Source organism: Dermacentor andersoni, chromosome 2, assembly GCF_023375885.2.
Source record: "Dermacentor andersoni chromosome 2, qqDerAnde1_hic_scaffold, whole genome shotgun sequence".
Classification (NCBI taxonomy): Eukaryota; Metazoa; Arthropoda; class Arachnida; order Ixodida; family Ixodidae; genus Dermacentor; species Dermacentor andersoni.
In genome coordinates this window covers 212,677,525-212,700,989 of record NC_092815.1, presented here as the reverse complement: position 1 = coordinate 212,700,989, position 23,465 = coordinate 212,677,525, and the positions used below count along the sequence as shown (strand labels likewise).

The window sequence follows — 23,465 nt, the reverse complement described above, 5'->3', positions numbered from 1 at the left end:
ACCGCGCGCACACACACACACAAAACCCGTTGTAGCTTTATTGTTTTGGAAACTTCTGTGAACAGTTACACCATCACGCCTGAGTGAGTGAGAGAGAGAGAGAGAGAGAGACAGAGAGAAGCTCTAACATTAGAGACTTTTAGCTCAGCGGGTTTACGTTTCGCTCCGCTCGCGGTCTCCACCGTTGCGCCAGCGGAGCGGCTCGCGAAAAAAAGAATTTTAGCCCAGCGGATCACTCACCCGCTCGAGCGGGGTAAAGAGCGGGGCGCTCTGCTGCCCCACCTAGTGGTCCGAATAGGAGTTACTGAGAAATGAAATTGAATTACGCTTGCTTTTATTATGCAAGAAATGTTGAATAAAGATATATTACATGTTCTCAGTACATTATTTGTTAATAATGTACTGAGTACTAATGTACGGGTCAGCGCCGCAGTCGCCGTCGTCGATGCAGAACTACCGGCGTTCATGTTCGCGGCTGCCATCTTGCATTTCCCATACACGCCCGCGCGCGCTTACGCACGCTCGCGCGCTGCGTATACCCTCCGCTGGGGAGTGCTTTCCAGCGGGCGTAAACGCTGCTCCGTAAAACCGCTGGCCGCCTCAGCGTGGTGCGCATGCGCAGTCGCGTCTCCGCTCGCCCGCTCCGCTCCGCTGGCCGTAAACCCGCTGGGCTAAAACTCTCTATTTGATTGGCCGCTATAAGCCCGCAGCGGTAACTAAACTGGATATTCAAGAATGAACTCATCAATGAAAAAACAAATATAATAATACCTCGATATAACGAGCACTTATACACGGTGTGCAAGCTAACCTAGCCAAGGCTTACAAATATTCGGGTGAGCGCGCCACAGGAGTACGGTACGAAAGGCATGTTGTCGGCCACATCGAAGCAGCAAATCGCGCATTTTTTTGAGCATTATTTCTATTTGCATGATTAGGCAATTATAATTAACTACACCAGTAACAAATCTTAGCTTCTTATGAGGAAATGGTATAGTGTCCCAGAAAACTTACTAATCAGCCGTATTTACATCCCTACCTAATACGAACAAATTTCTTTCCTACATCATAAAAATGCTTAAGAAGAAAAAGGTTGGGTGGAAACAACAGAGGATGATCGCCATCGCAAGCGAGTAGGCTGAACGAACGAGCGAGCGAGTGACATTTTCTTTGCCGAGCGTGACCACCGCTTATCGATCCCCGACCAACCATGAAAACGGGCGAAAGAAGCAAAGACAGCTATTCACATAAAAAGGAAGATGAAAAAAAAAGGAAACACGCCGACCACAAGGTCGGTATCGGTTACACCTTATGGTCAGCTGCATCGGTTACGTCTTTAGGTTGGCGCCCATTCATTTTCTTGTGACACGAATTGTGCAGTATTGCCGAGACCAATCGCTGGCACGAATTTATGATGCCGGAACCTGCGTCACTGCCTTGTCACTTTTTCAGCGGCCGCATGCCACTTTAAGTGCGTTATTCATTCATGCGTACGTTTGAAAGCACGGAGATGGCGGAGTGCAAACCCATAGTCACGTGTTTTCATACTTCAAAGGCTTTATTCAGGACGTGAAATGAATGACTGCATAATAGGCAACGGCCTAAATGCTGAATCGGACGTTTCCTAGATTTCTATACAATTTCCATGTTGCAAGTTTTTTTTCTCAAAGTTTAAGACTTGCGGAGTTGATTAATTATACTGGACTAATTATGTCAACAGAAAGAATGCAGAAAATTGTGTGAGCTGCTCAATAGAGGGGCCGACAACATCCTTTAAAGGGACACTAAAGGTTACTATAAAGTCAACGTGGACTGTTGAAATACCATCCCAGAAACCTCGAAACGCTTGCTTCGTGCCAAGGAGAGGCTTACTTTAAGAGAAAATGCGTTCTGAAGCGTCCGCGTACCTCTAGCGCAGTTCAAATCGCCCGCCCTCCGATCGAGGAGTACTGACATCATTGTCTCATAGTGACGTTGCGCCATCGGTGAGTAGAACGGCGTCCGCAGACGGCGCTACGTCTTTTCTGCGCAAAACGCAAACGCGCGGCCAGAAAAAGAGCCAAGACAGAGCCGACAGCAGAGCGAAAGCGGGAGTGAGGTGGCTAGCGGAAGGAGAAACGCGCGACCATGAGCTGGTACTTCATTCTATGACGCAAACTTCGACGTTCGTCGCAATGGACCCTGACAACGACAGATTGTCTCGCGATGCTGGGCTCAACTTCAGCGATTTGAGCACTGACGAGCGCGGCCTGCTGCTGAGGGCTCGCGCAGCCGGCGTCGTTGCGTTCTACGACGGCGGCCTCGACACCGGCTCTCCGGAGCGGGAAGGCAACGAGGGCTTCCCACGATATCACATGGACGTGGCATTCTCGCTGCTTGTTCCAAATGAAAGTTTCGCGAGCCAGCAGAACCCGCACAGCACGACGCGATAACGAAACTACTGAAACTCCAAAGCGTGCGTGGCGCAGAGTCGAGCGAAAACGAAACCTTTTGGCCACCCATACTACTGAAGGGTAACGTCAAAACGTTATTTTTTCTTAGAATCGAATAGACGTAGACAAGTAGCATTTTCTTCCGTCTTATAATCGAATGAAATGATATTTTTAATACGGGTAGTTGAGTATTAGTAACACAAATTATGAGGAGTGCTTTCGTCATCGGGCTAGTACCGGAATGTCGCTGGGGGGTCTCAAATCGTGTCATGCATTTACCTCAATTTCTCGGTTACTAAAGCTCTGTTCGCGATTATATTGACGCCTTAGACGTTCTAGAACATTGCTCTACCACTTTAACTTGACTTTCTGGTAACCTTTAGTGTCCCTTTAAGTCCCATACTTCTAGAGCTAACCCGAATTTAAACAACGGCTAAATTAATTCAGCTGAAATACCCTGTACAACAAATTATCGGATAAACCGAAGTATAAAATATGATTGAACATTCTTTATTTCAGCAAGCCTTGTACTGCTATAACGAAATCAAAAGAGCAGGGCGTGACAAGGTATCGGTTACGTAAACCTGACCAAAGTTTAGTTTTTCTCTGTTCAAATTACATAGGCCAGGTGTAATATCCCAAGATAATAGTAAACGTAACTCGTACATCCAGTAATTTGCACATTTCGGTCACCTTGGGCAAAAAGTGTGTCACTTGCTTTCACGCCACGCACTAAAAGCAAATAAGCGCTCCTGATGACCAAATGCGTGGCCCTTCGTGGTAAGAAACAAAGTTGCAACCTAACGGACACGGCTACGTATACTACACTGCGGACGAAAACAACCGCCAGAGGGGTAGTGTGCGTGCCCTGTTACAGCGAATATCGGATATAACGAATTAATTCTCGCTCTGGTTGCAACTTTTCTTTAGCGAGGTCATGACACACGCCTTATATATATAAGTCGTCTCTGCGCCAATTCCATGCAGCAAAGAACTCATTACCCTTTGCGTAATACGGATCAACAGACACGTGGAGGGCAGTGGCATAGAGTTGGGAGGTTTAGCTCAAGTGTGTTCATTTTATAAGAATGCTCACATCGAAGAAGAAAAGAAAGACTGTGCCGGAACCATAGACAATAATTGTCCGTGTAAGCGAATAGCTGAACGCGAATAAAGCTATTCGTTTTGTTAAAAGAATGATGTCCAGATCAGTGCTAATTTGTTGCAACTAAGCATGTTTAGGCAGAGTTCGTCGTTTCATTGGATAACTCCGTAGAAAACAGAACCTTTAACGAGCACATCAGTAGGTAGACAGAAAGTGCGTCCCAAACAGCTCACTCAGCACAGACCGCTTATAACGTCACCGGAGTCGCGAATTTCCGCACCAATAAGCGGCACCGCAGTATACAGCCAAAATATTTTTTTCGAAGGCTGCGCACGTGCCGCGTGGGTCCGGGAATCGTATACGACCAGGATGCGCCCTCATTTTGGTCGGCGGCAAAGTTGGTCCCTCCGCCTTCCAAGTGCCGTACGGTCCTACGAGACGGCGGTGGTTAGGCCTAGCCGGTGTACGTCGGGCGGCATGCCGTCGCGAGAAGCTTGCCCTTGATATGGTTTCGTGCCCGTGGAGCAGGCTCACAGGCTGAACTGACGGCAGCGCGCTCGAAGCGGGGGTTCGCGGGCGAACAGCCAGCAACTTTACACCGCGAACGCGTATATAGAGCAAAACTGTATGCGCGCGTACTGGTACAGGAACGGCGTTAATAAGCTCGCCTGCGCGAGCTGCGTATTGATATCGTCGTGCGCCACAGAATTTGTCAAGACGTTTAGGCTTCCTCCTCCAACCGGGGACAGAAAGAAAGACGAACAATATTTGTACAGCAAAATTAATCATCCTAAAATAGCACTGAGTGGGAAGAAAGCGCCCTGTATATTCCCCGTTAGTTGCTAAAGGTTACTTTTTTTTTGCGCCGCAGCGGCTTGGCTTCACTTTTAAGACGAGTTCTTCTGAACCTCCTAAGCCAGCACGCTGCAACGCGACACGCCACTCGCCCGCGCGACGCGGCTCCTCTTTCCGCTCACAGCGAGAGTCCTAGGTGCAGCGTTCGATGCGGGACGCCTCTGACGTGATCGCTGCGCCGTAGCGCGTCTGGTGGGAAAGCGTCCCCTGTAATGTGTGCCGTGCTGCTGGCGAGGAGTCGTGCGTCTGCGTGGTGCTCCCAAGCGAGATAGAGGACGATACCATCGAGGCGAGGCGTCAGCCCCATAATCGCGTCCGCCTTCATGGCACGTCGCGGCCCGGCTGTCCGTGCCGATCACGACGTTTGGCTCGCGTAGGTCGTTTCTCCCTCCGAGGTACCGAGTTCTTTGGTTCGTTCCGCTTGCTCAGGCGCACGTTTCGTCGTCTTTGTGTGACTCGAGAGCATGCCGAGCGAATGAGTGGGCGGTGCGAACGGGGTGCAATAACGCTATCGGGTTCCACTCTTGAAGGCGAAGCTTAAGCGTCCTCCAATTTTTTTTTATCTCGCGCAGCTCTAATGTAAGCGGTATGCGTATGCGTTGAGTTCTATGGGAAGATGAACGGCGGTGCGGTTACGTTATAAGTGGTCTGAGCTTGTATTTGCTGTCATGCGGTGACAAACGCGCACAGGAGCCACTAGAATCGGCGCCTTTATATATCAGCGGTTAAAGTCCAACTGCCGACCACCAAAAAAGGGCGAAACAACAACAACAACAACGACAACAGCAGCAACAACAACAAAAAAATATGTCAAAATATATATCACCGCACGAATTCGGTGAGATGGAGTAAAGGCAACACCGCCAGCAAGTCTGAAGGGACTGATGTCTGCCGTTGTTTTTTCTAAGTGCTTTTCTATTTTGTAGCGCTATAGGAAGCCTACCATTCGAAGTGTCTAAACGTGCACTGGTTTCTCTGGAAAACGAGCAGAATCTTTTAAAACTTTTTTTTATCTAAGTAGCATCTTCTTAAAGCTGTGTACGGATGCCGACAACATTGACGTCAACCTCAGAGGCCATGCGTCAATGCACCGCTTCATTCACCTCGACTCCGTTCGTTTGCAGAAGGCCGCGACCCCGCCTTTCAACACGCGCTAGCTGGAAACGAAAGAAATTACTCTCTCAAACAAAGCAAAAGTTATCAGAAGACCACAAAATGCAATCTCAGGCAGTGCAATATAGTATAAAAGCAAAATAACACTCCCTACGCGGCTGTCTGGTTACTTGAGGGTGCACGGATCGATTGCACTGTTTCGCTGCCGGGCGGCGCCACATGTCATTCTCGCGCCACCTTGCAGAGCCATGTTAATATATATATATATATATTCTAGCTTATAGCATGCGATATGACACGCACCTTCATGATGCTGACGCCGGACCCGATGTTGACGAGCAGGTAAGGGAAGACGTTGGGGTCAGTGTTGTTGAACTTGTACTCCGGGTTTCCGTGCCGCTGGTACTCGAACACCTCGTCGGTGATGTTCTTGAGCAGAAAGTTGCAGCCGCTTATCAGACACTCGAGTTCGTCCTCCATGTCCACGCTGCAGTGCGTGGTAGAAAGAAACGAAAGCTCTCGACGAATACACAATATGTTAATTATAAAATTAGGTACATTTAGGTCCGCACATAAACCTAATGAGTGGCAATGTGCCCATGAGCGTGCGAGGAGAGACTAACTAACTCATGAAAGAATGAATTTCAGCCTCCCCTACATTCATAACAAGAGTTGTTTTTCTTCGTCTTCGTGGCATAAAACTCAAGCCGCAAGAATGTTACTGCAACGGAGCAAGAAGTAAAACTGGGTAATATAATTAAACGCCCTTAAGTAAAGGATATATCTGCCTATTACATGTTCACTTCTCATGTGCATTAAAGAAACAACACCACTACATTTGAAATATTACGACGCCTCAGAGAGGGAACAGATAAATGGGGACAAAAACAAAATATCGCAATTAAAAAGCCCTATTTGAGTTAACGCAACCGTAGCAGTGGGGTTAAAATTAGAGCGTTTCAGCACAGTGTGATGCGTGATTCGTTAACACAGATGCTCGTTGGCGACTTGTCGTGCCAGGTTGCTCTTCTGGAACCTGTCAAATTCCGCCGTATTGTCTATTTCTGCATTGGCAACATTTTGAGCCAATCAGAGAGGCCGTAGATGGAAGGCCCTTTGGGCCAATCAGAGCCGACAAGATGGCGGAATTCAACAACACGGCGGAGTCTGACAATGCCCAGAGTGCTATGGTCTGGCCAGGACGCTGCTTACAGTAACGCTCAATGCCCGACAGCAGCGCCCGTGGAAGTCTTGGCCAGTGCTGGACGGCAAACGAACATTTCAGTCCGTGAGCCGAGCGTGACGTAGCCGGAGCAAGGGCGCGAATTCCGCGGCGAGTCGTCACGCGAGGTCCATCTGGCTAAAGGGCCTCCGCGACCAAAAGTGATCGGGCGACGTCGCCCTCCGTTTCCCGTTTGTCGCGCTCTCGCAAACCGGCACCCTCTCCTGCGCGCCGGTGTTCTCCCCGGGGCACCAACGCCAGAGGCTGGTTTTCCCGCACGAGCTTTCTGGCGGAGCTCGCCGAGCCCTAGAGGCCATAGTTCCGAAAACGCTGCTCTGCCTCAGTAACGTAAGTACAGTCACGATCAATTTGACGGTGATCGCTCGAGCGGCGACCAAAACTAGGAGAAGCGCCACATTACGTCATCACCGTCGGTCGAGAGGGAAACATCAGATAGCTCCCCTCTCTCTCTTTTGGGGTTCCCTGAAAAGCTGTCACTCCCGTCACCGTTCACGGCATAACCTGCGAATTTATTTCGATTGCGTTATGAGCTTTTGCACAGAGGCGTCATTGTTAGCCAAGATATGCATGAGGAAGCGACGCACACAGATCATTGCCATGAAAGGGAAACAAACACAAAAATGTGGCGAGTTGGTCTTGGGGGTGATGGTTGCAGCCTGGAAGAGCATAATAGGGGAAGAGGGCAGCGCAATATTTATCTTCGCAGTTCCGAAATCAGCCGCTATGCTGCTTGGAAGGCCCGCCGGTCGATGCTCGCGCGATCACCTTCAAATTGATCGCGACTGTACAGTTCAGTTAGCTACGAAAGCGGCAAACGTACACCGACTATACAAAGAAACACGACCGTCCGCCGTGTACTCCACTCTCAGATTATGTTCGCTAGCAAGCTTGTGAGTCTCGAACCTGCAGGTACTTTCTTGCTGTGCAAGAAGGCGAGCTTCCTGCCGCGACTGTCACTTTCTCCACTAAATTGCACCGTGCGTGCCGATTCGACTATTCGAATTTATGAGCAAAAGCAATTTGTGCTTTTTCTTCGATAATCTTACTTCGGTCGTATACGGTTTGGCCGACATTACTTGCACAGTAAATAAAGATGCATAACTCACTAACTAACAAAATTTCACAAATTATGTTTTTCAACTTTACGGCGTATATTGCAATCTACGGATTGTACGTAGCCGTTGAGTTTGCAAGGCGTACCCATTTGGAATGAATTCTGAGGATGAAATCGATTTCAAGGTATGTGCGCTGTGACAAGCTTGCGGTATAATGCACTGTTGTTGCAGCTGCGTTCTTGAGGAAAAAAAATCTCTATGCATTGCACGGCAAAAAACGCCTGGAGCATCAATTAATTTCGTCGCAAGCTTTGGGTATGACTATCTCAATATTGTGCCATCCTCAGAATTTGTCCCACGTAGCTACGCCTTGAGAATTCACTGGCTGCGTAGCTTGCGACTTTTAGTCAACTACGCACTTCGATTTCTCCTGCACGTCCACCTCTTCGAATGTACTTCTGTGCAAGATGTCGAATTTTTCAATTTGCACATGTGATTTTCTAAAGCTCTGATAAGTTAAACACAAACACACACACACGCCCAACATACACGCTTTGTACTTTACTACCTTCAGAAAATATGTTAGCGGCACTAGGCTATTTGTATAATAGCCTCTAGTTCGCGCCACTTGGGTGCCAGTTCCGTGTTCGTGCTTGTTCCGAACCAGCCGGACATATACAGGGTGCTCCACCTATCACGCGCCAAGGTTTAAAGATATGCACATGCTACACGTAGCTGGACAGCACCAAGGTAACGTTGTTTGCCGTCGCTTGGAGATACTCAGACTATTTTTCCATTCCGCCTAATTACACAATTAGTCTTCATTTATTAATCAACTTATCAAACATTATAATTAGACGAAATGTGTAATTGAAAAAAAAATTGCATAGGAACATGCAAAACTCCCGATACAGCTTTCTATTACTCGTGAAAGAAGCCCGCGAATACACGCAAAGTGCCTCGAGCGGCGAGTCGCGCGGCAATTTTGCGTGTGGCCGCGGCATTCTTTCACGCTCGGAAAAAAGACCTTTAGACCTGTAGCACGTATTGAGCAACAGAAAGCTGCATCGGGAGTTTTGCACGTTGCTCTGCAATTTTCTCATTGAGACATTTAATCCCGTTATAATACTTGAGAAGTTGATTAATTAATGAAGACTAATTGTGTTATTAGGCTGAATGCAAAAAAATAGAGTATATCCAAGCAAGGGCAAACAACGTTACCGTTACTTGGTGTTACGTTTCGCCTACGACGCGCGGTATAGCCGGCGCGGATGCAACGGACGCCGGGGCTTCGTTCAAAGCGGCGGACATTTTGGTCCGTTCAGCGCTGCCGCAACGCCTCCCCGCCAAGCGCGTCCAGGCATGTTTCAATGCCACGTGTCTTCGTGTGCGCGTGCGTGTGTGTGTGCATGTTGGTGCCCACGCTTGTCAAAGCGCGGCAGCCGGGGAGAGGAGCTCCCCCAACTGTGAAGCGAGGAGGTCTGACCGGCGCCGGCCCGGCGGATGCGTCACCTTCTAGTCTCAACGTGCCCGAGCACCGCCGTCACGTGGCCTCATCCCAAGCCATTCCTTCTTGCCCTCGACTCCGAGAGTATAAAAGCAGCTGCCCCCGGACGCCGAAGAGGCTCCGATTTCTTCTGTCGAGTAACGTGCTCTCCCGTCTCTCCACTTCGGTCGACCTGACCGCCCGCTCTTTTGCGATGCTAGAATAAACAAGTTGTTCTGTTAGCAGTCGACTCATGCTTTGCCGGGAGCTTCGGATGCTTCCAGTTGTGCCCCAGGCCGCCAGGCCAACGCTACCCTTGGGGCTTGCGACCCAGATGCCACATTGGTTATGTCCAGCTACGTGGCACCTGCCTATTTTTGAACCTTGGTGCGTGAGAGGTGGGACACCCTGCATATTCTGCGCAAGTACATAGGACGTCAATTCGTTCTGTACGAAGCCTATAGTAGGGCGAAATAAACGGCGCCGGGCACACTTTGGTGAAACGAGCAGCGAAGCGTCGCACCTGCTGAAGCAGTTCAAGGAGCGCGCGTTCTGTGTACCTCGCAAATTTACCGCCAACGCGGCATCCCGGACCCCAGTTCGCGTGGGGCGCACCCTTAGCTAAGGTTAGACGAACGGTTAAGGTCGCGGCGAATCTGCTCGTCGGGCCGAGTTCGGTCAATCGGAGGCCAGCGAGGGGCGAGCCGACTTGCCCGACCCGCTCTCCTCCGAGACGCACGTCACCGCGGTCGGGTCAGAATGATCGATTCCGGACTCGACCCGCTCGCGTCGAGTTCGCGCAAACGGAGCCGCGTGCAGACTTCCCGTCTGTGGCGCCGTCTGTCGAGCCTGGAAGAACAGCGCGCGAGGGGGGGACCACCTGCCTGAGCCCGAGCGTGGTGGCGATGAGCTGCCGGTGTCGAAAGGCCCCTCCGCCGGTGAGCTTGACGCTCCCGACGAGCCGCGGAGGACTGCCGCCGCGCAGCAGCTCCTCCTGGACGAAGCGCAGCCACGCCTCGATGTGGCGCGTCTCGAACTTGACGAAGTGCAGCCGGCCGGTCTCCACCTCGCGCTCCCAGGGCACGCCGTCCTCCGAGCGGGCGTCCCCGCCGGGAACGCCCGCGTCGTGCTCGGTGCCGCCGCAGCTGCCGTTCTGCACGAAACCGGCGCGCTTTTGTGTAAAGAGAGGCACTGCGATGCGGACTGGTGTGCGGCGTGCCACGGAGGGAGGAAAAGCGGGCTCTCCCGCGCACTCTAATAGGAATTAAATGCACAGTCGGCCAGGGCCCGCTGATGCGCCATAAAGCGCGATCGATATTGCACCTTCGCTGAGACGTGTTCGCCGTTCGCTCCCTCACTCTGCGCCGTTCGTTTCGTGCAGACTATACGACTTCTGTGCGCATAAGCACGGCGCACGGTGCGACACGTTCAATGGGAATGTGGAGGCGCTCACTCTGACGGGTGGCAGCGCCGGCATAAGTATGTATACGCGGCGGCGACCGGCACCTGGGAACTCGACGGCGCACGCTTCGCAACCGCCGACGCCTTGTCGCGCGTCTGACGCATTCGGCTTGTGTGTATTGTGATTCTTGGTAAGCTCGTGCCATACGGCCCAGCTCACTTAGCATGCTTGGCTTGTACGACGCGCCTCGATAGCAAGGGTGGAAGCTCGGGCGATCGAGTTGGAAATGCAGCGTCCTGTGCGCCTGTCTCGCGTCCTCGTCTTCCGCGCGCTGGACTCATCTTGAGCTTGGATGCCCGCGTTAATATCTTTAAATGCGTTCTAGAAAGGGAACTCGGTGGCAGTTGACAGCTGCAGAACCGCGTGTATAAAAAAAAAAAAAAAAACTACCTTCGTGTACTGGTGTTTTGCTGTACGCATTACAGCTTTACTGCATCGATGTGCGAGCTATAGCCGCTGGCCCCCCAGACATGCGGCAGTTCCTGCCGCATCCTTGCCGCCTGCGTACTGACGCGCCTCTAGTGCACCTAACGACAACGACGCGTACCGAAATTCCCAGAATAGGCAAAGAAAAAGCAGTCGCTACTGCGCGGCGTCAAAAACCGTCCTGGTAGCTGTTCTATATCGATCAGAGCTCTTGGCTTCCGAGTTTTTTTGACAAAGCGACAATATTGCTTGCCTATTAATAAGCATAGACAATGCCATCTCCACCTCTGTCTGAACTTAAAAAAACAGATGGCGACACATCTGGGCCCAGTTGACGCATTATCGAAGATTGGAACGCTACAACGATACGTACGTCCTCGTCCGCTGTGCGTTGCGCCGCTTAAATCCTTCCGATATGCTGCACTGCCTCCGAATTCCACAGCACAAGTTCGCCCTGCCAGGCACGCACTTGTTTTAATCAGCCACTCTGCACAGTTCTTCTCAGTCATCCCCACTACAGGAACAATAGAGCTTGAGAGCCTTTCTATATTTTCTTTGGCAGTTTCACTGCAAATTCTGCACGGACTGGTGCGAACCACTTCGATACATAAACGACGCGAACTCGTTCCGAACAAGGTATAAAGTATACAATTCTTTCGCTAAATAAGAGAACAATTACGGCTACCATATTACTACGAATGTATACGGAACGCTTAAAGTAGCGGATCCCCAATTGCGCAACAGACGGTGCAAGCACGGATCGTGTTCGGTAAACACAATCTTGCATTCGGATTCTGGTAGAACACAGAACTCCTCCTTCCACGTTTACTTCTGTCATTGACGGTTCGTGTGCACGCAAATTCCAACGCAGAATGCGGCAAATTTTTAAAGACGTCGACAAAAAAGGCAGCAGAAGCAGTAGACGAATAAGAAACTATAGGGTCCACGTAACTTTTCCTTACGTACGAGCATACGGAACGTTTAGACCGGGGACAGGCCGCGTGGCAACTGCAGATGACGTCAGAGCTGCTGCGCCGACAAAAGTGAATGCAGCTCGCCGTGCCAAACAACGCGCGCAACATCGCGGAAGAAGGACGTGCTCACCGTTTTTTTTTTTTTTTTTTTACAACGCTTATCTTCAGAAAGACGACGTTAGCGGAATGAGGAGGGCGAGCAGGCCGCACTGCACAACAGAAGCGAGCCGAGCCGCGCTAACAGCGGCAACGACGAAACAGTTTCGACAGCAGGGAGAGGAACGGCTGTACAGGCCCAGACGGGAAAATGCATTCGTCAAGAACGTTTCAAACTGCAAGGCACTGTAAATGTTCTCAAGCGTTTTGAGCACAAGTGTCCCCACCGTATTCCATATAACCATTGCACTGCATGCTGTACCGTCGTCCTTTGCCACATGGCCCTGCGACATATCTTAGAAAGCCATCCTAGCTTAACCTAAACATACCTTCTGGAATAACCCCAAATGGCGGCTGTACATGGCTGTTCTGCATAATTTGCATGCGCTTTGCATGCATTTCAGGCGACTGCATACTTTTCGACGTGCTTAGGCGTACTTGCGATACGCGGTAGTCAACTGCATGCGCGATATCTTTGAATGGGACGTAAAAACATCGCTGGTACGATGTTTGTGTCGCGCGCGGTGCTATAACAATGCAGCGAGACGGCAGCCAGAAAGCGGTGGGCCATGAATAATTTTAACCATCCTTGCTTTCTAAATCAAGGTATTGATTATATCATGTCACCACAGCGCCTAACCATCACGTTTAGGTGCAACAAATTTCGCTTAGATAGTTTTAGTAATAGTATCCCTGCATTCAGAACATATGTGTTTGAATGGCGAACTTTTAAGAGTTGCGCCCGAAAAGAAGCTTCCTTCCGAAAGGACAAGGATACAACACATTGGCTTTTCGGAATCGCAGGCACGAAATTTTGATCAGTCCCTCACTGCTCCCTGGCATCCAATGCGTAGGCGGATACGAAATTGATCACATTTACAACGCCTGACACGACTGGACTGCGCACAATGTGGTGTCAGTGTAAACCTGCATCACGGCTAGGTCAGCTGGTATACCCCCCATGTAAACGGAAATTCCGTCACAAGCGCCAATTTCTCCCCTGTTGCTTGGTAGGCCAAACTCCGAGAGGAAAAAAGATGAAGCCTGCTTCCATGGCAACGGTTTTGTTGATACGCGAGACGGAACCGCCATGCCGCTTGTCGTCTGCTATGCGCTCGGCGAGCACACGACTTTCTCTGCAGGCGCCAACGGAAACCAACAACGCCCGCATACATTTTTGGAAATTGTCTTCCCGTTTCCGATTTTGTTTTCAAAACTCGTGGGCTTCGAATTTTCTTTTCTTACTGACAACATATGCATCGCCACTGTGTGAAAACTTAGCTTTTTCTGTTCAAGATGCGCGAGCCAGCATGCCATGCCACGCGGCTATCTTGTTTCGGCGAAACATAATGAGGCAGAAAAATGTGGTTTATTCACCGTTTTTATTAGCAACCTATCGCACAGTAAGGCATTCAATACACAATACAATAATGTAGAGCTGAGTATCTGATTAGTCAGTACAAATGGGCGCATTCTACACTACGATCATACATACGTAATAGTGGCGTAGCCAGAAATTTCGTCCGGGGGGGGGGGGGGGGGGGGGGGCTCACATTGTAGCTCAGCCTCCTCCTAAGAGGAAACATTAGGTCGGATGCTCCTATCTAAATACATGTAGAAAGAGAATTCGTTTTTCTCGGCAACCACTGCACAAAATTTGATTAGGTTTGTAGCATTTCAAAGAAAAACTCATATTCTATAGTGACTGCTTGTTTCGAATTATCGATTTAGGTCGTCGATATATTATCAAAAAGTGGCAAAAATCGGAAATTTTCAGAAACCGAAACAATGAAGGTTACAACTCTGGAAATCAGCAATGAAAATTGATATCACAATTCTGTGAATCGCACATAATAGTACATCTACAGCGGACAAATTTGATATGTTACACATGAGCCTCAAAAAATTAAGTATTATGGAAATACGGCTCTTGCAGAACTCTTGCACATAAAATAACCAATTCACGTAAGATACAAAAAGACATATCGAATTTGTCCGCTTTGAATGGTGTAATGGATGCCATTTACAGAACCGCGATATCTGTTCTTGATGCAGAGCTATTAGTTTGTAAACGTCGCCCTTTTATTTTTTTTTCAAAGTTTCGAATTTTTCTAAATATTTTAAACAATGTTCCGGCCCTAAATCGAGATTCCGCTTCCAACAGACACTAGAATTTAACTTACTCTCTCAAATCCAACAAATTTCATTAAGAGCGATTCAGGAGTTATCTCAGAAAAGCGTTTCTGCGTTTTACATGTATCTGAATAGGCCGCGTCGGAGTGGGGCCAAGCTAAAGCTTCCTCTTAAACAATTTGCCTAGGGATCAAATACATGAATAATAACTGCATTGCCATTGCAAAAGATGCTGCAAACGAATTCTTGAACGCTACGCACTGTCACTACAAGTAAAATATGTATTTTTTCATAAAATATTATACTCGTATGTGCCAAAAGTTGTGCCCAACACAACTGATGTCAATGCTTCCATGTTTTTGTCTATTTAATAAGTGAATAAAATATGACACGAGCTTTAGAACTACATCAGTTAGATACCAGCAAAGCAGTGCATGCCGCTGATATGAAAAATGTAAAGGCCATAAAATGAACAAGTTGAGCACTGTTACGTTTCGCCTACAACGCGCGGTAATGCCGGCGCGGGTGCAACGGACGCCGGGGCTTCGTTCAAAGCGGCGGACATTTTGGCCCGTTCGACGCCGCCGCAACGCCTCCCCGCCAAGCGTGTCCAGGCGTGTTTCAGTGCCACGTGTCTTCGTGTGTGCGTGTGTGTGTGTGTGCCCACGCTTGTCAAAGCGCGGCAGCCGGGGAGCAGAGCTCCCCAAGTGAGGAGCCAGGAGGTCTGTCCGTCGGCGAGTTGACGATGCGTCACTACACTCGTCTCAACATGTCTCTCAGCTCGTCCGTGCTCCGCCGTCGCGTGGGCTCCGTGCTCCGCCGTCGCGTGGGCTCCTCCCGTGACCTTCCTTCTTGCCCACGACGCCGAGAGTATAAGAGCAGCTGCCCCCGGACGCCGAGGGAGAGGCTCCGATTTCTTCTGTTGAGTTACGTGCTCTCCCGTCTCTCCACTTCGGTCGACCTGACCGGCCGCTCTTTTGCAATGTTAGAATAAACAAGTTGTTCTGTTACCAGTCTACTCTTGCTTCGCCGGGACCTTCGGATGCTTCCAGTGCCCCAGGCCGCCAGGCCGACGCTACCCTTGGGGCTTGCGACCCATTTGCAATAACGGGCGTCAGCACCGAGACCCCAACAGCTGGTTGCCAGCGGTGAGATCGCGACAACGGAGGCCAGCAGCGAAGAGATGCGGTTGAATGTATGCTGAGCAGCACAACGACCATCCGGGAGCAGTGCAACGAGCCCTGTGTGATGACTGGTTGCCTGCAGCGGAACGACTGCGCTGAATTCTTGGCTGCGAGGTTTGGTGAGTGCGGGACTTTCTTCTTCTGAGTTTTGCCAGGCTTTTGTTAGTGTCAGAAACAGAGCTGGTAATTGTGGTTGTCGTTGCTGCCGGGTTAGTTTGCGGCAAGACAATAGTAGGCAGTAGAGAAAGCAGCATTCAGAGCAGCCATGGATTTGAAGTCGTTGCGCAAACCGAAATTGCTGGAGCTTGCAAGAGAGTTGGGTCTGGATGTCTCAGACAAACTCAGAAAACCAGAACTGCTAAGGGCTATTCTTGAGTTGGAAGCTGAGGATGACGAGCTGTCGGAATGCCTTGAGACCATTGAGGAGAGGGAGACGGCAAAAAGACAGGAGCGCGAACTTAAAGAACAAAAAGAGAAAGAAAAAGAAGAGCGCGACCGTCAACACGCTTTGGAAATGAAGCGTCTCGAGTTAGAGATGGAACGCGCTCGTAATGGAAGTCAGGCACACGGTGCAGGAGAACGAGTATTGTTCAAAATGACTGACCTGATGCGGCCGTTTAAGCTTGGAGAGGACATTGGTTTGTTCCTGGTTAACTTTGAGCGAACGTGCGAGAAGCAGGGGTTCTCTCGGGAAACGTGGCCACAGCGCTTGCTCACTTTGCTACCCGGCGAGGCGGCCGACGTAGTCGCTCGCTTGAATAGAGAGGAGGCAGAGGATTTCGACAAAGTGAAATCGAGTCTGCTAAAAAAGTACCGGCTGTCAGCGGAGGCGTTCCGTCGGAAGTTTCGGGAAAATGAGAAAGGCAAAAGTGAGTCATATACAGAGTTTGCCTACAGGCTTATGTCAAACATGCAGGAGTGGCTCAAAGAAGAGAAAGCGTTTGGTGACCACGAGAAAGTTCTGCAGTGTTTCGGGCTAGAACAGTTTTATAGTCGGTTACCCGAGAACGTGCGGTACTGGGTCTTGGATAGGCCAGACGTTAGTACGGTGGCTCGAGCCGCTGAGCTAGCCGAGGAGTTTGTGACGCGTCGGGCTCGTGGAGCTAAGGACGGTCAAAAGGGTGAATTTGGCTCCAAGTTTGAGAGGCCAAAGTTCACGCCCATGAGAGCAAAGGGGGACACACGTAGTTCGGATGCGAGTGAAAGCAGTCCGACCGAACGTACGGAGACGGCGGCAACCGAAGCCGAACGCAGAAAGCGGTTCGAGACGAGGCAAGCGCGCGTTTGTTATACGTGCCAGAAGCCGGGTCACTTTTCGGCGCAGTGTCCAGAAACAAAAACAAAAGTCGTGTTTTTGTCTTTATGCAGCACTGACGAGAACATGAAGCTTCTCGAGCCTTACATGCGAGACCTCCTCGTGAACGGGAAAGAGTGCCGAGTGCTTCGCGATTCCGCAGCTACAATGGATGTAGTTCACCCCTCTTACGTAGAACCCGATATGTTCACGGGCGAGTGCGCATGGATCAAGCAAGCAGTGGAAGCTCATAGCGTGTGTCTGCCGGTAGCAAAAGTGCTTATTGAAGGACCTTTCGGAGCACTTGAGACGGAGGCCGCAGTGTCATCTATGCTGCCCCCCCAGTACCCGTACCTATTTTCGAACAGGTCCGATCACCTCCTGCGCGAGAAGGGGCTTTTGTTTGGTGAGGCTAGCGTTCAGGCCTTAACCAGATCGAAGGTTCGGGAGCTCGCTGCAAAGGCGGTAGTTGCGGGACCGACGTTGTTGAACGATGAGAAAGGGTCAGAGGCGCAGCAAGCTGGTATTCAGAGCACGCCCGAACTGAATAAAATTGAGCCTGTAGCGTTAAAGGCACCAGATACTGGAGAGGAAAATCCCGACACGGGAAAGTTAGAAGAGCTGTCTCCAGATTTGCTCATCGCGCCTACGTCAGACGGACTTAACAGGTTGCTAAAAGTCAGCCGGTCGGCTTTGATAGCCGAGCAAAAGAAGGATGGCAGCCTAGAAAACATACGCTGCATTATCAAGGAAGGTATCGCCAAGAAAAATGCTCGCTTTGTGGAAAGAGGTGGGGTCCTGTACCGGAAGTATCTAGACCGCAGGGGAGTGGAGTTCGATCAGCTGATCGTGCCTCAATGCTATCGTCAGGATCTGTTGCGCTTGTCGCATGGGGGTTCGTGGTCCGGACACCTAGGAGTTAAGAAAACTAAGGACCGTCTCTTGCAAGAGTACTATTGGCCAGGGTGTTTTCGGGACGCAGACCACTTTGTGAAGACATGCGACACCTGTCAGCGGGTGGGCAAGCCAGGGGACAAATCGAGGGCGCCGTTGAAGTTGGTACCTATCATTACGGAGCCTTTTAGACGGCTCGTTATTGATACAGTGGGACCTCTGCCGGTAACAGCCACGGGGTACCGACACATTTTGACTGTGATCTGCCCAGCGACAAAGTTCCCTGAAGCAGTGCCGCTTAAAGAACTCAGCTCAGTTGAGACAGTCAATGCACTACTGTCCATATTTGCGCGAGTTGGTTTTCCTGCAGAAATCCAGTCAGATCAGGGCACAGTGTTTACTAGCGCTTTGACGACAGCCTTTCTCGAAAGGTGCGGGGTAAGGCTGTTACACAGCTCAGTGCACCACCCCCAATCGAATTCCGTTGAGAAGCTCCACTCCGTCATGAAGCGCGTGTTGAGAGCATTGTGTTTTGAACATCAAACTGACTGGGAGCTGTGTCTGCCTGGAGTGATGTTTGCATTAAGGACCGCGCCGCATGCGGCTACGGGGTTTTCGCCAGCTGAGCTGGTGTACGGTCGCTCGCTGCGATCTCCGCTTCGCATGCTTCGAGAATCATGGGAAGGCAGGGGCGACGACCCAGTCGTGGTAGAGTACGTGCTTAAGCTCCTCGAACGCTTAAGAAGGGCACAGGAGTTGTCAGGTGAAGCAATGGCAAAGGCCCAACAGAGGGCCAAGGTTTATTATGATCGGACAGCCAGGGCCCGTCGTTTTGAGGTGGGCGATGAGGTCATGATATTGCGCACATCGCTAAAGAACAAACTCGACGTGCAGTGGGAGGGCCCAGCACGGATTGTTCAAAAACTGTCGGACGTTAACTACGTGGTGAGTCTGCCAGGAAAGCGGAAAGCACAGCAAGTTTACCACTGTAATCTGCTCAAACCCTATAAGCAACGGGAAGCAGTGGTGTGCATGATGGTAAACGTTCCCGAAGAGCTTCCGGTCGAGCTTCCGGGACTAGGCTCAGTGACGAACAGGAAAGACACCGATCAAGTCATTAGTGACTTAATAAGTAAAGCATCGCTGTCGCCTGAGCAGAAAACCGAACTACACCAGCTCTTACAAAAGTTTCAAGGTCTGTTCTCTGAGAGGCCTGGTAGGACTTCTGTCCTTACTCATGACATAGAACTTACCTCCCCAGAGCCAGTACGATCCAAGGCGTACCGGGTGTCACCCCGCCAGAGCGATATTATGGAGGCTGAGGTAAAGAAAATGCTACAGCTCGGTGTTATTGAAGCGGGTGAGAGTGATTATACCTCCCCTTTGATTTTAGTTGAGGTACCGGGCAAGGAACCTCGTCCTTGCGTCGACTGCCGCAGGCTTAATTCCATCACTAAGGATCAAATTTATCCGATCCCTAACATCGAGGAGCGCCTTGAGAGAGTGAGTAGCGCTCAGTTTATTTCCACCCTAGATCTTGTCAGGGGTTATTGGCAGGTTCCACTTACAGAAGAGGCTAGTAGGTATGCGGCGTTCATTTCACCAATGGGGACATTCCGTCCTAAAGTTTTGAGTTTTGGTTTGAAGAACGCGCCATACTGCTTTTCAAGCCTCATGGATAAAGTGTTGCGGGGACAGCAAGAATTCGCTTTACCGTATCTAGACGACGTAGCGATATTCTCCGCTTCCTGGCCTGAGCATATGGCGCACTTGCGGGCAGTGCTAACCCGCCTGCGCGATGCGGGCTTGACAGTCAAGGCTCCCAAGTGCCAGTTAGCACAGGCCGAGGTTGTCTACCTCGGACACGTGATTGGTCGGGGTCGTCGCCGCCCCTCTGAAATAAAGGTGGCCGCTGTGCGAGACTTCCCGCAACCGCGCACGAAGACCGATATTCGGTCGTTCTTAGGTGTCGCCGGCTACTATCAGAGGTACATCACCAGGTACTCTGATATCGCGGCTCCCTTGACGGATGCTCTAAGAAAGACAGAGCCGCAAACAGTCGTCTGGGATGAGACAAAGGAAAGAGCTTTTAGCGCCCTAAAGAGCGCCCTAACAAGCCAGCCTGTGCTACGATCGCCCGACTACACAAAAGGGTTCGTTGTTCAGTGTGATGCTAGTGAGCGAGGCATGGGCGTTGTACTGTGCCAACGGGAAAATGGAGAAGTAGAACACCCCGTCCTGTATGCTAGTCGTAAGCTGACGAGTCGTGAGCAGGCGTATAGCGCCACCGAGAAAGAGTGTGCGTGTATCGTGTGGGCCGTTCAGAAATTGTCATGTTACCTAGCTGGCTCGAGGTTTATCATTGAGACGGATCACTGCCCTCTCCAATGGCTGCAGACCATCTCTCCCAAAAATGGCCGCCTCCTGCGCTGGAGCCTCGCTTTGCAACAATATTCCTTTGAGGTGCGTTACAAAAAGGGGAGTCTCAACGGTAACGCCGATGGCTTAAGTCGAAGCCCCTAACGTGGGAATCAGCCTCAAAATTGCTTGTTACTGATGTTTTTCTTCCTGAGGCAGGATTTTTAACCTATTGCTTTTGTGTAGTGTTTCAAAGTGCTGATGTGCTTTCTAGTGCAATTTTCCGATTTGTGGACGCGTTCTGAGTGCTGCTAAACTACTGTAAGGAACTAGGCAGCAGTATAAAAGGGGAAAGAGCCTGGCAGGGCTTAGTGAGGGTTGTGCCGTGCTTGCTGACTGAGCGGTTGACTTTCGGCGTAGTTCTAACGCTTGCCGGAAACGAGAACAAAAATGTCAACTCTCCCGAAGTCACTTTGCAGTGTCCTGTGTGAACCTGAACGTGAGAACGAGGCCTTCTCTGTGCGCTGCGCTCAAGAAACGCCAAAGGACGCCCAACTTCGGTTATGGGCATCATCGAGCGACATCCCTCCGGACAGCGGATGCAGTCCCCTGACCATCGGGATCTCCTTCCCCCGGCGGGGCGGTCTGTTACGTTTCGCCTACAACGCGCGGTAATGCCGGCGCGGATGCAACGGACGCCGGGGCTTCGTTCAAAGCGGCGGACATTTTGGCCCGTTCGACGCCGCCGCAACGCCTCCCCGCCAAGCGTGTCCAGGCGTGTTTCAGTGCCACGTGTCTTCGTGTGTGTGTGTGTGCCCACGCTTGTCAAAGCGCGGCAGCCGGGGAGCGGAGCTCCCCAAGTGAGGAGCCAGGAGGTCTGTCCGTCGGCGGGTTGACGATGCGTCACTACACTCGTCTCAACATGTCTCTCAGCTCGTCCGTGCTCCGCCGTCGCGTGGGCTCCGTGCTCCGCCGTCGCGTGGGCTCCTCCCGTGACCTTCCTTCTTGCCCACGACGCCGAGAGTATAAGAGCAGCTGCCCCCGGACGCCGAGGGAGAGGCTCCGATTTCTTCTGTTGAGTTACGTGCTCTCCCGTCTCTCCACTTCGGTCGACCTGACCGGCTGCTCTTTTGCAATGTTAGAATAAACAAGTTGTTCTGTTACCAGTCTACTCTTGCTTCGCCGGGACCTTCGGATGCTTCCAGTGCCCCAGGCCGCCAGGCCGACGCTACCCTTGGGGCTTGCGACCCATTTGCAATAACGGGCGTCAGCACCGAGACCCCAACAGCACAAATATGTTAATGAAACTTTGTCATTCAAGATCAAGATCTTTGTTTACATTCTTGTACATATGCAACCGCCAGTGAGAAATCTCAATGACGCTGTCATTTGTTCCAATGTATTACGCAGGAGCAGCTGTCAACGGTCGTGTATCGTGAGTAATTGCACAGAAATTATAGTCGCAGCAGAGAGCACGTAGTCAAATGAAAGTGAGCCAATGCGAATATACGACAAACGGGGCACTTTATTTAAAAGTAGCCTCCATGAGCATTTAGACATTTGTCCCATTGACTATCGAGTCGCGTAATTCCCGTCTCATAAAGCTCCTTGGGTTGCCGCTTCAAAACGTCTGCAACTGACTTTCACGTCATCGTCCGTGACGAATCTGGTTCCCTTGAGCCCTTTATTCGGTTGCCCCAAAAAGTGGAAGTCGCAAGCCGACAGATTTGAGCAGTATAACGGATATTGCAGCGTTTCCCACTTGAACTTCGCCAGTTTTATGTTAACCACACCAGCGACGTGGGGACGGGCACTGTCGTGGAACAAGATGATCCCATTCCTCAATTTTCACGTAGTTTGTTCTTTATTGCGACACGCAGCCGATCCGGCGTTTCACAATATCGGAAACAATTCATAGCCTCTCAAGATTTACCAAATTCTATCAGTAATGGCCCCTGACGATCGACAAGTAAAAGTCAACAACACCTTTCCGGCGGAAATGATAGCCTTTGCTTTCTTTGGGGGTGGTGAATTCGAATGTTTCCATTGTAAGCTTTGCTGTCGTGTTTCAGGCTCGTAGTAGTGGCATGAGGGCTCGTCTCCGATCACAATTGCAGAGAAGAAATCGTCACCCTTATTGTGATACCGGATCAGATGAGTAAAGGCAGCGCCGAACTTCTCCGTATTCTGGCGGTGGTTCAAAATCTTGGGCATCCATTGCGCACACAAGAGCCGATAACCGAGATGTTTATAATTTATCGCGTGAACGGTGACGGTGAACCAAACCGTGACTGATGTTCACACGCTCTGCCAGTTCATCGATGCTTATCCTCCGTTCTTGTGTCATCAGCTCATCAACCTTTGCAATTTCGTTAGGGGTGATTTCACGATGGCTCTGGCCCGGTCTGGGATCGTCTTTGCAACTTTCACGTCCTTCTTTGAACCGTTTGTTCAAAGGCTTCACAGTAGCCAATGAAATGCAATGTTCAATGTACGCGGCAGCCATACGGTGACTAATTTCTTTTTGGGAAACACCTTCAGCTGACAAAAACCTCACGGCACCACGCTGCTCAACTTCTGGAGCGTCCATTACGTCACGCAACCATGTTCAACCCAGTGTACGAGCGCATTAAAGAACATTTATCCTCACACCTGCGTGCCACTTTTGTAAATGAGAGATGCCTGCGTGCTACGCGCAGGCCTTGCAGATAATGAAGAGAACCATAATTTCCGCGGGGTGGGTAGGCTCACTGTCATTTGACTCGCCCTCGTACATTATAAATGCGAAGATACAATGGAATATACAAATGCGAAGATACAGCTTGATAAATGGCAAAAAATTGCCACTGGAGACAAAGTTCACTGCACGTATACACATAACCTCGCAACAAGATATCCAAACATACGTATAAGTCTCCAATAAATCTACGCATCTAAGAAAAAGTCATGGTATATAATGGGTCAAACAAGGCAAATAAACATGTTGGGCAATCACAGATTCACATAATCCTAGATCCCGCCCCAATTCCATCCACTCCCCCCGATGCATAGCGCGCGACAGAAGGCGGCGCGCTTGCTCCCCGCTTTTCTCCTTTGCTCACAAAAGACTAAGCCACTATCGTCGGCTCACCCATCCCCCCCCCCCCCCACCACCCACACGCTTTCACTCGCACATACAGCATGCGGTGCGCGGTCACGATGTTATCGCCCTTGGACTTTATGCGGAACATGAGGGCGACGGCGACGGCAGGAATGCGCCTAGAGTGTCCATATAATTGCTATCGCAATAATATAA

At 50.5% G+C, this 23,465-nt stretch overlaps 1 protein-coding gene across 3 annotated transcripts in view; it reads right to left on the bottom strand.

The window, feature by feature from the left end:
* LOC126540163 (4'-phosphopantetheine phosphatase) overlaps positions 1–23,465 on the bottom strand; it is a 190,969-nt gene that overhangs the window by 85,935 nt on the left and 81,569 nt on the right. For all 3 annotated transcript variants that reach the window (XR_011892904.1, XM_072286618.1, XM_050186949.3), the window contains exons 3-4: positions 10,174–10,442; positions 5,809–5,992 (exon numbers count right to left, since the gene is read on the bottom strand). Coding sequence is in view for 2 of the 3 variants with exons in the window: in XM_072286618.1 (XP_072142719.1) it covers positions 5,809–5,992; positions 10,174–10,442 (453 nt within the window). In the remaining variant the exon portion in view is untranslated. The remainder of the gene's footprint in view (positions 1–5,808; positions 5,993–10,173; positions 10,443–23,465) is intronic.